The 12,707-nt window shown below is 41.1% G+C and overlaps 1 protein-coding gene across 7 annotated transcripts in view; it reads right to left on the bottom strand.

Annotated features, from left to right (window-relative positions):
- KCNJ6 (potassium inwardly rectifying channel subfamily J member 6) overlaps window positions 1-12,707 on the bottom strand; it is a 171,626-nt gene that overhangs the window by 50,578 nt on the left and 108,341 nt on the right. For 5 of the 7 annotated variants that reach the window (XM_054052785.1, XM_054052799.1, XM_054052814.1 and 2 more), the window contains one exon: window positions 662-1,582. In XM_054052785.1, the coding sequence (XP_053908760.1) occupies window positions 662-1,582 (921 nt within the window). Of the gene's footprint in view, window positions 1-635; window positions 1,583-3,099; window positions 3,269-12,707 lie in introns of those variants that run through there. The other 2 variants (XM_054052823.1, XM_054052776.1) reach the window with 2 other exon arrangements.

Genomic DNA, 12,707 nt, shown 5'->3' with positions numbered 1-12,707 from the left:
ATAATTTATATATACCAGCTTTAAGTGTTCTGTGCACTTCTGCAGTGTGTAGGGGGCCTCAGTAAAATACGAAAATACACGGAACTTTTTGTGAACTTCTTTTGTGAACTGAAATGGAACAAGCCCCATTTTACAAGTTAAAAAAACTCCAAGCAAACAAGCACGCAAAAAGAGAAAACTGAACATGTTATCACTTCCTATTGGATCGAAATAGACTAGGAATTTCATGTGGCAGGCAGTTATTCTTCAGTTACCTAAGAGTGATTAGAAGCACCAGGAACTATGGTGCTTCCATGTTAATCATAAACAGAGTTTTCTACTGAATATTTTTTTTCTAAATCATTTTGTCCACAAGGTCCTAGTGGTTGAGTTGTTCCTGCAATAGAATGGCAAATAACTTGGTGACATGCTGTGAAAAATTTAGAAAATGAGAAATGCTATCCCATTTTTCAAACAGAGCAGAAACAACGCTAATTCCACTAGGCAAGATGGAACAGACAATTAAACTGGGCATGCTTTTAATTTTGAAGCTAACCAGATAACTGGTGCCTTTTTCAAATGCAATGACTATTGAAATGATTCCTTTAAAGTGTAACAAAATCACTGGTTTTCCTTTCTAATATTAAAGCATTTACCTTATACAAAGTATAAGAAATGTTACCTGTTGCCTCCACCATTCCTTCTAGGATTACAACAATTTCTAGCTCCTCTTTGGGCAACTGGGCTTTGGAAATCTCCCAGAAAGGACTCTGCTGGTTAATTTCATGGCTGATGATCAGTGGTGAAACCAAAAAGAGACGATCATCCCCTGTGTAATAACCTACGTTGATATCTGTCTGGTTGAGTGGTATAAATTCCCCCTCCTTTGTCTGTTTGGATTTGATCAACTTGGCTCGTATTGATGCCTCTACAATGTGTGAGTTCCTAAGGTCTCCTACTCGGAACATCAGACACAGCTTTCCATCCCGCATGGAAATAACTGCGTTTGTAGAAAAAACCAAGGTTTCGGCCCTCTTCTTGGGTTGGGATATTTTCACAAACATGCAGCCAACCATGAAAGCGTTGACGATAGAACCTAAAACAGACTGCACTAAAAGCAGAATAATTCCCTCGGGACACTTGTCCGTGATGACCCGGTAACCATACCCAATGGTGGTTTCTGTCTCGATTGAGAATAAAAATGCTGAGACAAACCCATTGAGGTTGCTGACGCATGGAGTCCATGTGCTGTCCCCTATATGATCCATATCTCCTCGCATGTAGGCAATTAGCCACCATATCATTCCAAAGAAGAGCCAGGTCACAGTGTAAACCATGACAAAAATCAACAGGTTGAACCGCCACTTGAGATCGACTAAGGTAGTGAAGATGTCAGTCAAGTAACGGTAAGTCTCTCTGACATTCCCATGGTGGACGTTGCATTTCCCATCTTTCCTAACATATCTCTGGATTTTTCTTTTGGCACATTCTTTGTTTATGTTTTTTGGCAGATCCTCTCTAGCTTGTTTAGGCAACTTTGGCTGATGAATAGTGACAGGGCTCTCTATGTCCTGCTCCATTGAGTCTTCTTCCAGTACGTTAGCTGCCATTAAAAACAAACAAGAAAAAAAGGCAAGTATTATTTTTCTTATTATCTCTCTAAGTCAACACACAACTTCTTCCTGTATTAATGGCATGAAATTGCTGTTAATCAATAAAATTATCATGCTTGTTCTTTGCTCACCTATTAGACACACAACACAAAAATCAAATGGTGCCAGACATCCTCAATTTATTGCTAAATAGAAATACTTTGAAGAAAATTCTTGTTTCCTATCTATCAGGTCATCCTAGCTACAGCCATATTTAAATTCTCTAAGACATGTTTAAGATCTTTCTTCCCCCCACCCTCCCTCTACAGTTTCATAAATGAGATTTCTTACGCACCAAGAAAGATCTTCTGGGAGATAGAAGATATAAATGAGGAAATGGATTTGCTTGGGGCTTTCGGTCAACAAGATGAGCAGAGAAAATGAGCAATTGTTGAGCTATTTTTTCTATCAATTGCCTTGATATGGGGGAAGTATTAAATAAGTGTAAGGAGTTTAAAAAAACTCAACAGTTTTTAGAAAGAACCAGACCTACTCTTATTGAAGAAAAGGTAGGCTACAGTGCAATATATACCAAGAGCAATTCAAGCACATTTCCATAGAAAAATCAATATCTCACTGATACTGAGACAGAGAATTGTATGTGTTTCTCCCAGTAATATAAAACATACAGCACTTCAGAACATGATTTCATTTTAATTCAGTATGCCTGTGGCCTGTAATTCAAGTGTGCCTTTTTCTGTAATGTTATGGGCCTACAAAGTGTTCCTCCGTAAGTGTTGTATAAGAATTTAAAAAACAGAGATGACAGTGACTGCTTTTTTTTCCCTTTTTTTTGGTTTCCCAGCCTCTTGAGATAAATAGCTCCGTTATGTTTATGTGCAAGACAAAAAAGGGTTTGCTGGGGAGAAGAGTGGTTTAATTGAATGTGCTTTACATAAAGCTAAGGACATGGTAACTGTTTTGTTTTACTGCAATTCCTTCTGCACTGTGGGCCCTGTTTCTGCAGGAATTAGGAGTTTTTGAACTCCTAATTTTCTCCCTTCTGACTAACTGCTATCATTTGGCTGCCAGGCTGCGAAGGGAAAAGGCTTCTACTGGCTCTGACTAGATGCTTGGGTCTGATTAAAGAAGTACTGATGTGACATTGTAACACCAATTTAAGGCGATTCTCTTCTTGAACAGTCAGGTTCACATTAACATGCCTGTTGTTGATACACTCTGCAATGGTCACAGTTTAAGTTAATGTGTTCTGGTAACCACTGCGCAGGCCCAGGAGCGGGCTGCCCGGTCCTGCTGCGGGTGGTGACCTTCAGGGAGAGAGCTGGAATCAAGCAGCATAGATCAAGAAGCACTTCATTTCTGTGAGCTCTGGTTGCCCCCGAGTACCTTGTTCCCAGCTGGGAAATGGGGGCATAAAGCTGTCAAAGCTCCTGCTTGACACAGGAGCTCTGGCAGCCCAGGGGTTTGGATGTCTCCACCTGGCAGCAGCCTGGGCAGTAGAACCAACCCTTTTTGCATAGAGGAGCTAACAGGGAAGCCTGGGCTCTTGTCCAGAGACACAGTTGCACAAGGGTCTGCTCCTGGTGGATCAGTATGGTGTGAGAGCATTTTAATTTCTTGCTTTTAGAAACATAGTACATAGCGGATCATCTGTGGAGTTTCACATCACCTGTGTCTTTTCCAAGGTGTGCAGCCCCATCTGTGTAGAGAAAGATCATAGACCCTTGTCAAGTTTTAGGGGTGACTGAAATACCCAGGAAAAAAAATGGGTTGTAGACTCGTTGTCTCTCAATCTAGCCCGCTCAACTGCCAGCCAAGCCTCTATTCAGCCCTATAGCTTTTTCTGTGTTAAAAGAAAGTCTCAAAGGGCTGACGGTAACATGGAAACCTGATAGTAATTCTGTGTTTTAAGATTGTGCACTCCATCCTGTGTCACTTTTTCAGTTTGCTGCTGTGTCTAAAGAGAGCGTTATTCAGGCTGATGGTAGTGGCAGCACTGGAAGTCGTGTTCCAAGGCAGTAAGTTCTGAATGAACTTACCCCAGTTGGTGACAGTGTGCCTACTTGAATTATCACTAATGCTGTATAATGTATGACGAAATAAACACAATAAAAAGGCACTGCAGGAACCTTGTGAGGCAGACTTAAGCTAAAGCCAGAAAATTTGAAGTTAAGGCTTCACACTTCACGCTTAACTCCCTCTTGTGCCTAAGGAAATTTTAGTCCACAGGAACTATCACATCACTGCAGTAATAGACCCCTAAAATACTTATGAACAGCCTATGAAGGCTCTGGCTTTTGAGGCTTTAACGGACCGTATGTTAGACTAGTAATGCTGGTTTAATGTGGTTCATTATCTTTAAGGCATTATGAATATTTTGCTTTCCCCTTCCATTAGAGCCTGGTACAAACACAAAGATAGGATGCAGGTGTTCCCTGTTGCCTTTGAGAATATACCTTACTTCTGACCTTGCTATTAAAGGCAACCATATCCTAGACCTCCCTGCCTAAGCATCTCTTATCAGAAACAGCAAAGTGAACTTAAAAACGTAATGGAGCTGGGAGTGGACACAGGCGCTGATTTTACCGGTGGCATCAGGAGAAATCTGAAGGCACATCTCCAGCTACGGATACCTACCAGTCATATGCTGCACACATCTATCCTGCTTTGCAGATGGTGTTTATTTCCTATAGAAGTACTTGCTAGCAATGAAGCACCTTTTATTCATACAACAAATTTTAGTAATACTTTCAAAATCTTCTGTGTTTATTAAGCCCTTGTACATCGTAACCAGCCTTTCCTGTCTTTTACAGTCCACAAGCTGACCCATAAAGAGAGATAAGGGCCACATTTTGTCAAGTGGTCACAGGTTTTGTGTTGGGAGAAAGTTATCTGCTGTCCTCCCCAGTATATAGTGACGGGCTGTTACTGTCACTGTGAGTGGGCTTCAGAGACCTGCCCCTTCCAATATGGGAGAATTTTTCTGAACCTTGAGAGATCGCAGCAGAGCTGACTTCCATCTGGATGTACAAGAAAGCAGATTTGGACAACCAAAACCAGTGACTGCATTTAATCTGTCTCTCTCAGTATAGCATCTCGTTAAAACTCTTGTGGACATTTTACTGTCCCTGGGGCATCTGGCCATTTTGTAAACTCTTTAGGCTCTTTCCACTGCTGTAATTTCTTAGCTCTTAGGTAGTCTTCGAGAGGAAAAATTAAGGTCAAGTTTTTAGACTTTTTCTCTTTAAGCAAGATCCCCCTTTACTCTTTCCCTCACCCAAATTCTCCTACTGTGAAACCCAATGAATACCTGTATGGGGAAGTATCTGGATCAGAATCACAGCCTGTCACCCCCTCCTGCTTTGAGTTCTCACTCCAGAGGGAACCCTGGGAGCAGCAATTCCTGAAATAAGTGATCCAAGGATTGTGCATCTGTGTGTTTCCATGGAAATGCTTGATGAATAAGTTTTAAACACATGGCAGGATCCCTGTTCACCACTAAGGCTGAGGAACAGCCATATATTGTCAGTGCCCTTGCCACAAAATGCTTTGATTAATTATATTTTTACTTGATATCAACCCAATTAGCTTATACTGTTTATTTCATTTTAATTTTATGGTTACATAATGGCTGTCATGGTTCCAAGAACAAGGGAGTGAATAGCAGCTATCTTGCTGGAGACCTATTTTGTCTCTCTCTGCTTTCCTTCATTACAAAAATATATACATATTATTAATCTGCATTGCAAAATAATAAAAAAACCTAAGGTATATCTGAATGCCCCCCCCCCAGTAAACATTATATTTGTTTGAACACAACTGTCAGGTAGTAATACCATGTCCATTTAGGCCAATTTAGTGTATTCTGTTCGATGTATTTGTTTCAGTGAGTCTCTTAGGCAAATGCATGCACGATAGATGAGATTTCAGTGACTTATTTCATTTTCCAGTAGATGACAAAGAGCTCTCCTTAATAAGTCCCTCAATAGTTCACTTGTGTTTCATCATAGCAGTATGTACTGCTTATGGCTCTATTAGCAAATTAAATGTACCCAGGCTATTCTTTAGCATGGAGGCTAAATGGAGTGGTACAGCCCACACTTGTATTATCAAACTCCTGTTGTTTTCAAAGCAGAGTAGTCTCATGCAATCTGCTTATCAGGAATAGTCTGTGTCCCATGCTAACACCTGAAACGTAGCCAGGAATTGTGTGTACTCAGTTCTACACTGGTCAAAACCACGCCAGGGGCTTTTCTGGGAATTTTACCATACAATGAATTGGATGCCAGTGCTCAGGAACATTTTATTTTCTAGTAAAGATGCAACCAATGTTGTTGCCCTGGTCCTGTATATTCCAGAACAGTGCTGGAAAGGCATAATCCGGTGTTTCCAAGCACATATTTTATTTAGAATCTGTAGAATAACATGAATCCAGTGTAAACAACAAACTATGAGCTGTATAGGAGATACTCTTACTATCTTTGCAGCTGTCAATGTTAACATTGCTATAATCCCTGAGAAACCATCTTATCATTAGCAATGTGATTTTTCTGTATTTTGGTAGGGCTTCAGAGATCTTGTCATGATATTATACAAACATAAAGCAAAAAGAGTTATGTAAAGGGCATACTTATCTAACTTAAATACTCATAACCTGCTTTAGAGTTACAGGATGGCCTGCAAAATAATTATAAGTTCCAACGGAGAATATTACAAATTATAACTGACCTTTTTGTAAAAGAATCTAATATAGAGAGTTCAGTGAATATTCCACTGTAATTTAGTATACTAATTTTATCTCTAGTAACACAGTTGTGAACAGTTTGTATGCAAATTCATTGAAAATTTTCTAATTTCAAAGAATAATTTATAATCTACAAATTGTTCTCATGGACTTTATTGCACATAAACAAATGCCAAGCAGATATAATTTGATTGTGATTTCTGTCTGCATACAGGTCATTCCCCATTTTTCCTGACAGGATGAGGGCAATTTTTAAGTTAAGTAACTGTGTTTCCATGTGTAAGGCCCAAGCTTGCCTTTTATGAACAGCCTTCGGTATTCACCTCTCATTTGCTGTGATCACAAGTCTCCCTGACACTGAACTTATCTATGGAATATTTGGCAGTACTAGGCGACTCTTTCTATATGAGATTAGTAGGCTTTGACACTAGGAGAAGGCAGCGTAGCACTGCACAGCACTAAATAATTTTTGCAATGTTCAGTACTCTGCGCTAAGACTGGATCTTTCTGTTTCTTTACTTGTTTGTAGTGCCAGGAAAAGCCAGAGAGAGGAAGCAGACGGGGAGCATTTGAAATGCTTTGCCTGATCTCTGGCTGGTTTTAGTCAGTGTTTCAGAGCTTCGTAAAATCTTGTGTCTGATGAGCACTGAGTGCTCAGGAACAGATATTCTCAGAATAGAAAGGGATTTGCCTCTTTGATGAACTCAGCCTATATCACTCTCACTGAGACCAGGTAATCTGTACTGCAAGACACTGTGTATTATCACTAGATACGAGGAGAAAGTCTTGTTTACAGAAAAAAAAAAATGATCCTTCTATGATCAGTCATTATCACAAAATACAAATATTCTTCTGAAAAAGAAAGGAATTAGGATCTGGTCCTGTGCTGTTGAAATCAATGCAAGATTGTCTATTCACTCTGCTGGGAACATTGTCTAGTCCTCATTTTGAAATGTTGAATGTTCAATAAACACTGACTTCGCAAATTTCTTCAAGAACCAAATTACCTATTTGCACCCATAGAATCATAAATATAATTTCAGAGAGAGCATGGGTGTGATTTAAATTTATTTCAGCAGCAATTTTTCACTAGAAAAGAAATGCATATTGAAGTATATTGATGATTAGAAAAGAGGCTGTAAAAAGAGGCAGCTGATATGTGAATTCAAAAAAAAAAACCCACAACTCCATTTTTGGTAGTCATTTGACCTTGTAGTTTTCATCTTGGATTCTAACCAGTTTTGTTACAGAATTTACCACAGCTCCAGAATGATGTTTTTACATCTGCTTTGCTAAATGTAGCTTCATTTGAAGCACAGGGAAGCCAAACAGCCTCAGCTTTGTTATGTATGTGGGGCAACATAAAAAGACTACATATTCTGAACCTGCAAAGATATGTGGAGACAGTTGATTATCAGTCTTCTGCCTTTCATTATGCTAAGGATCCCAAATTGGATTATGAAACTTGTTTACTACCTGAAGTCTGAGTGCTTGCAGTCAGTGTTAATGCAGAGCCATCTCTACAGCAAATGTCTGGCATCAAAATTAGATTTCTGCAGTAAGGAGAGTTTGCTGTTACCTATCATATGGATTTGATGGATGGACCACTTGGTGAATAAGGAATTGGCTGGATGGTTGTACTCAAAGAGTTGTGGTCAATGGCATAATGTCCAAGAGGAGGTTAGTTTTGAGTGGTGTTCTGCAGGGGTCAGTATTGGGACTGCTGTTGTTAAACATCTTTGTCAGAGACAGTGACAATGGGATTGAGCAAGTTTGCTGATACCACCAATCTGTGTGGTGCAGTTGACATGCTAGAGGAAAGGGATGTCATTCAGAGGGACACAGATGGGCTTGAGAGGTGAGCCTGTGCAAACCTCAGGAAGTCCAACAAGGCCAAGTGCAAGGTCCTGCACCTGGTTTAGGGCAATCTCAAGCACAAATACAGGCTGGGTAGAGAATGTATTGAGAGAAGCCCTGAAGAGGAGGACTTGGGGGTGCTGGTGGACGAGAAGCTCAACGTGAACTGGCAATCATAGAATCATAGAATCACTAGGTTGGAAAGGACCCACTGGATCATCAAGTCCAACCACTCCTAACACTCCCTTAAACCATGTCCCTAAGAACTTCATCCACCCATTCCTTAAACACCTCCAGGGAAGACGACTCGACAACCTCTTTGGGCAGCCTGTTCCAGTGCCCAATGACTCTTTCCGTGAATAATTTTTTTCTGATATCCAGCCTGAACCTCCCCTGGTAGAGCTTCAGGCCATTCCCCCTTGTCCTGTCCTCTGTCACTTGGCAGAAAAGGTCAGCTCCCTCTCTCCATAACCTCCTTTCAGGTACTTGTAGAGAGCAATAAGGTCTCCCCTCAGCCTCCTCTTCTCCAGGCTAAACAACCCCAGCTCTCTCAGCCACTCCTCATAAGACTTGTTCTCCAGCCCCCTCACCAGCTTTGTTGCTCTTCTCTGGACACGCTCCAGATCCTCAACAACCTTCTTGTGGTGAGGGGCCCAGAAGTGAACACAGTACTCGAGGTGCGGTCTCACCAGTGCCGAGTACAGAGGGAGAATAACCTCCCTGGACCTGCTGGTCACACCGTTTCTGATACAAGCCAAGATGCCATTGGCCTTCTTGGCCACCTGGGCACACTGCTGGCTCATGTTCAGTCGGCTGTCAACCATTACCCCCAGGTCCTTCTCCATGCAGCTCTCCAGACACTCTTCCCCAAATGTACGCTTGCAGCCCAGAAGGCCAACTGTATCGTGGACTGCATCAAAAAAAGTCTGACCAGCAGGCTGAGGGAGGTGATCCATTCCCTGTACTCTGTTCTTGTGAAACCTCATCTGGAGTAGTGCATCCAGATGTGGAGTCCTCAGCACAGGAAGGACATGGATCTATTAGAGTGAGTCCAGAGGAGGGCCGTGAAGATGATCAGAGGCTGGAGCACCACCCATAGAAGGATGCTGAGAGAATTGAGTCTGTTTAGCCCAGAGAAGAGAAAGCTCTGAGCAGACCTTACAGCAGCCTTCCAGTACTTAAAGGGGGCCTAAAGGAAAGCTGGAGTGAGTATTTTTATCAGAGAGTGTAGTGACAGGATTAGGTGTAACAGTTTTAAGTTGAATGAGGGGAGATTTAGATTAGATATTAGGAAGTAATTTTTTCCTGTGAGGCTGGTGAGGCACTGGAACAGGTTGCTTAGAGAAGTCATGGATGTCCCATCATGGGAGTTTTTGAGGCCAGGTTGGATGAAACTTCGAGCAGTCTACTCTAATGGAAGGTGTCCCTGCTCATGGTGGAGGGCTTGAGCTGGATGATCTGGGTCCCCCTAAAAAACTCTGGTCATTGGTCCTAGTCACCACATACAGGAGGGGATCAATGACCAGCATGTATGCTGACATCAAAAGCAGTAGGTTAATTAGATTCACAGGCTTTCAGGGGAACCCTTACCTGCTCTGACCCTCTAGCTCAAGCTTTTCTGGACCCCCAAAATCTGGTAAAAATCATATATAATTAGACTAATCAGACAGGAGCAGAGACCATGGAATCATAGAATCATTAAATGGTTTCGGTTGGAAGGGATGTTAAAGATCATCCATGGTATTTCCATGTGGCAAAACTATTGACAACTGTTTTAGTAGGGATAACAGAGATCATTAATGATTCACAGTATGGATGGGACTTAATAGCTGCAAATACTGGCCACATGCTTTCTTTCTGATGCCTCTCCTTCCGATGCATATCTCCATGAGTTGCTGTAACGTGTCATTGTCTGAGGTGCTCCCTGTAGTGCCTTCCTTTTTGTAGTTACTCAAAACTAGCTATTTCTGCCCGTTACTCTCATGTGCATTTTTACTTGTTGGATGCACTATTTCTTCAGAGATTTACTAAGAACACAGACTTCATGTTGTTTCAAATAATTCGAAATAGTCTCCCACCCTGCCCCTTGCCCTGTATCAGTATATTAATTATGCCTTAAAACCAAGCAACATAAAGTCCACACAAGACTCAGGACCAAGTGTTCTGCAGCATGAAATTCTGCACCACTTGCTCACAAGGCTGCAGAACAATTCCTGGCCTGGTTTTATTTAGCATTGTAGATGTAGTCAGATTGGTGATGGGCCTGGTGCATATTCCAGCACAGGAAAAGTTTAGAAATCAAGGCAGGCAGCTATTGCCACTGTCAAATTCTATTTGTCCAGTTAAGTCACTAGAGAAAAGTGAAACAGATCCTCACAGAAGGAGCTGATACCACTAGTTTTCCCACTTTCATGTTTGTGGGAGAAGCCAGTCCTTCTCTCTCTTTGCTGTTTCCTACCCCAGTTCTATTCCTGTCCTTTTTTCCTTCCCTTCCTGAAGTAAAGGTGGCTTTACTTGTACCTTTATACTTAGGATAGCCCAATATAATTTTCTCCTGTTGAACAACCTTGAGAGAGCTTTGTGTCTGAATATTCATAGAACTGCTTGAGCAGGTGTTGGAATCATCTTGGCTGCTGCAAAGACATACTCTGACAGCTTTCTTTGCTTTGATCAATGTACTATCATAAATAGAAGGCAAAGGAAGAATGGAGAATATTTTTGTCAGAAAGGAAGGGCTTCGTTCAATCATCATGGTGTACCAGTCAAATGAAGCCAATAACACATGCAATCAAGTAAGCATGCAGACCAAGCACAAGAACTTCTAGTACTTTCCTACAGAAATGGGTGGAAGATGCTATATATTGATACAGACCTTGGATCTGCTCAGCTCACAGTTGGGGCATCTAAGATAACTTTAAGAACTGTTAATTTTTCTCTGCAAAACATCACCTACGCTAAGTAAAAATTTCCCTACATCAAGACGATCATCCTCTGGGTAAACCACCTGGCGCTGGTGCTCTGGGTGGTGTATTTGTGCACTACGATGCAAAGTAGCACACACAGACACTACTGACTGCTACTTTGCAGCTGATTTTGCCCACAAGCAACCTCCTAGTGAAGCAAGGCTTTAGGAGAGTAGTTTGAACACCAGTGGAAAAGACAAGGTGTCTGAGCTAGGAAGAAATGCCACTTGCTATGCCTGTTTTTCCAAGAAATATGGACGCCAGAGACAAGAATGACTTTGAAGTAGAGATACCTGATTCCTCCTACCCCCTAATTCTTTAAAATAGTATGAAAAAATGTCACTAACATTCTTCCTTAAATTATACCTTCCCCCCCTCAGTTTACATCCATCTGCATGCCAAACAGGCTATCCTCATGTCACAGAAGTTGCCTAAGTATATTTGTTTTTCTTCTGCTATTACTGTTGCATGAAGCTACAGAAGGGACTGGAAAGACTGGGAAAATTGAAACAGCTAAGAACCGCTTTCTTTCTTGACAGCTTCTTTGCAGCCAAGGGAGGATTTTGGTGGCTTTTGCTTCTAGGCAACATATTTCAGAAGAAGGTGCTCCTCCCTTTTTAATTTTCTTTTGCACACCTGAGAAGAAAAATTACCATTTTTTTTCTCATAGTTGCTAGGGATACAATGTTTCTGTGATTGCTGCTGTCTCTAATGGTGGTAACTTGGTGGATGTATGCAGTTTCTTTCAGTTCAGGTGAGTGACACTGTTCATTCAGCCTAACATACAAAATCAAACTCCTGGATCCAAACATTGCCTCACGAATAACATTGCCTGTGAAACCAGGCAGTTACCCCTCTTAAAATTACTTAGTTTATCTGATCAGCAGCCATGTTCTTTCCACCCTTCTCCTCTTCCATTTCTTACTGCAGTTCATACTGGGATTCTGACTGCTTTCTTTAAGCTAAATAATTAGGCCATCACTAGCTTCATCCGTTTTCCCTACCAAAGGAAGTCACAGCGAAATACAAAGACCTAGTTTCTTGCTACTGACTTCCCATTTCTACTTTATGCAGTTTATAGACTGCAGAGAAAAAATAACAGAGATATAAGGCTGGAAGAGACATTTAAAAAGATATTTTGAAAAATAAATATTTTAACAGCTCCATAATTTCTGCTAGATCAATGTTTTGTTTCAGGAGGTATTTTGATAACCTGTAAATGGTGAGTGCAGAACAGTGCTTTAGCCATGTTTCTTAAGGAAATCAGGCTTTTCTGTTACTCTGTCTGGCTTCCTCCTAATCACTTTTGAACCTTTAGCTGATAGGCTTTTAGATTTCTTTCAGATCTTCAGATTCTGAAAGGTAGGTATAGCAGCATTTGACAGTGTGTGGAGGCCTCAGTGATACTAAATTCCTACCAGTATCATGCAAACAATCTGAGTTAACCACACTATCAGATGGCAAGGAATCTATATAAGAGGAAGGTAGAAGAAATGTTTCTTTTTCATGAACAATGCTGCTCCCAAAGTTACAGTCAAATATTTTTTCAAA

The sequence above is a fragment of the Cuculus canorus genome, chromosome 1, assembly GCF_017976375.1.
Source record: "Cuculus canorus isolate bCucCan1 chromosome 1, bCucCan1.pri, whole genome shotgun sequence".
In the NCBI taxonomy this organism is placed as follows: Eukaryota; Metazoa; Chordata; class Aves; order Cuculiformes; family Cuculidae; genus Cuculus; species Cuculus canorus.
Note: the sequence above shows the minus strand (reverse complement) of the source record. Positions and strands in the feature narration are given on the sequence as shown.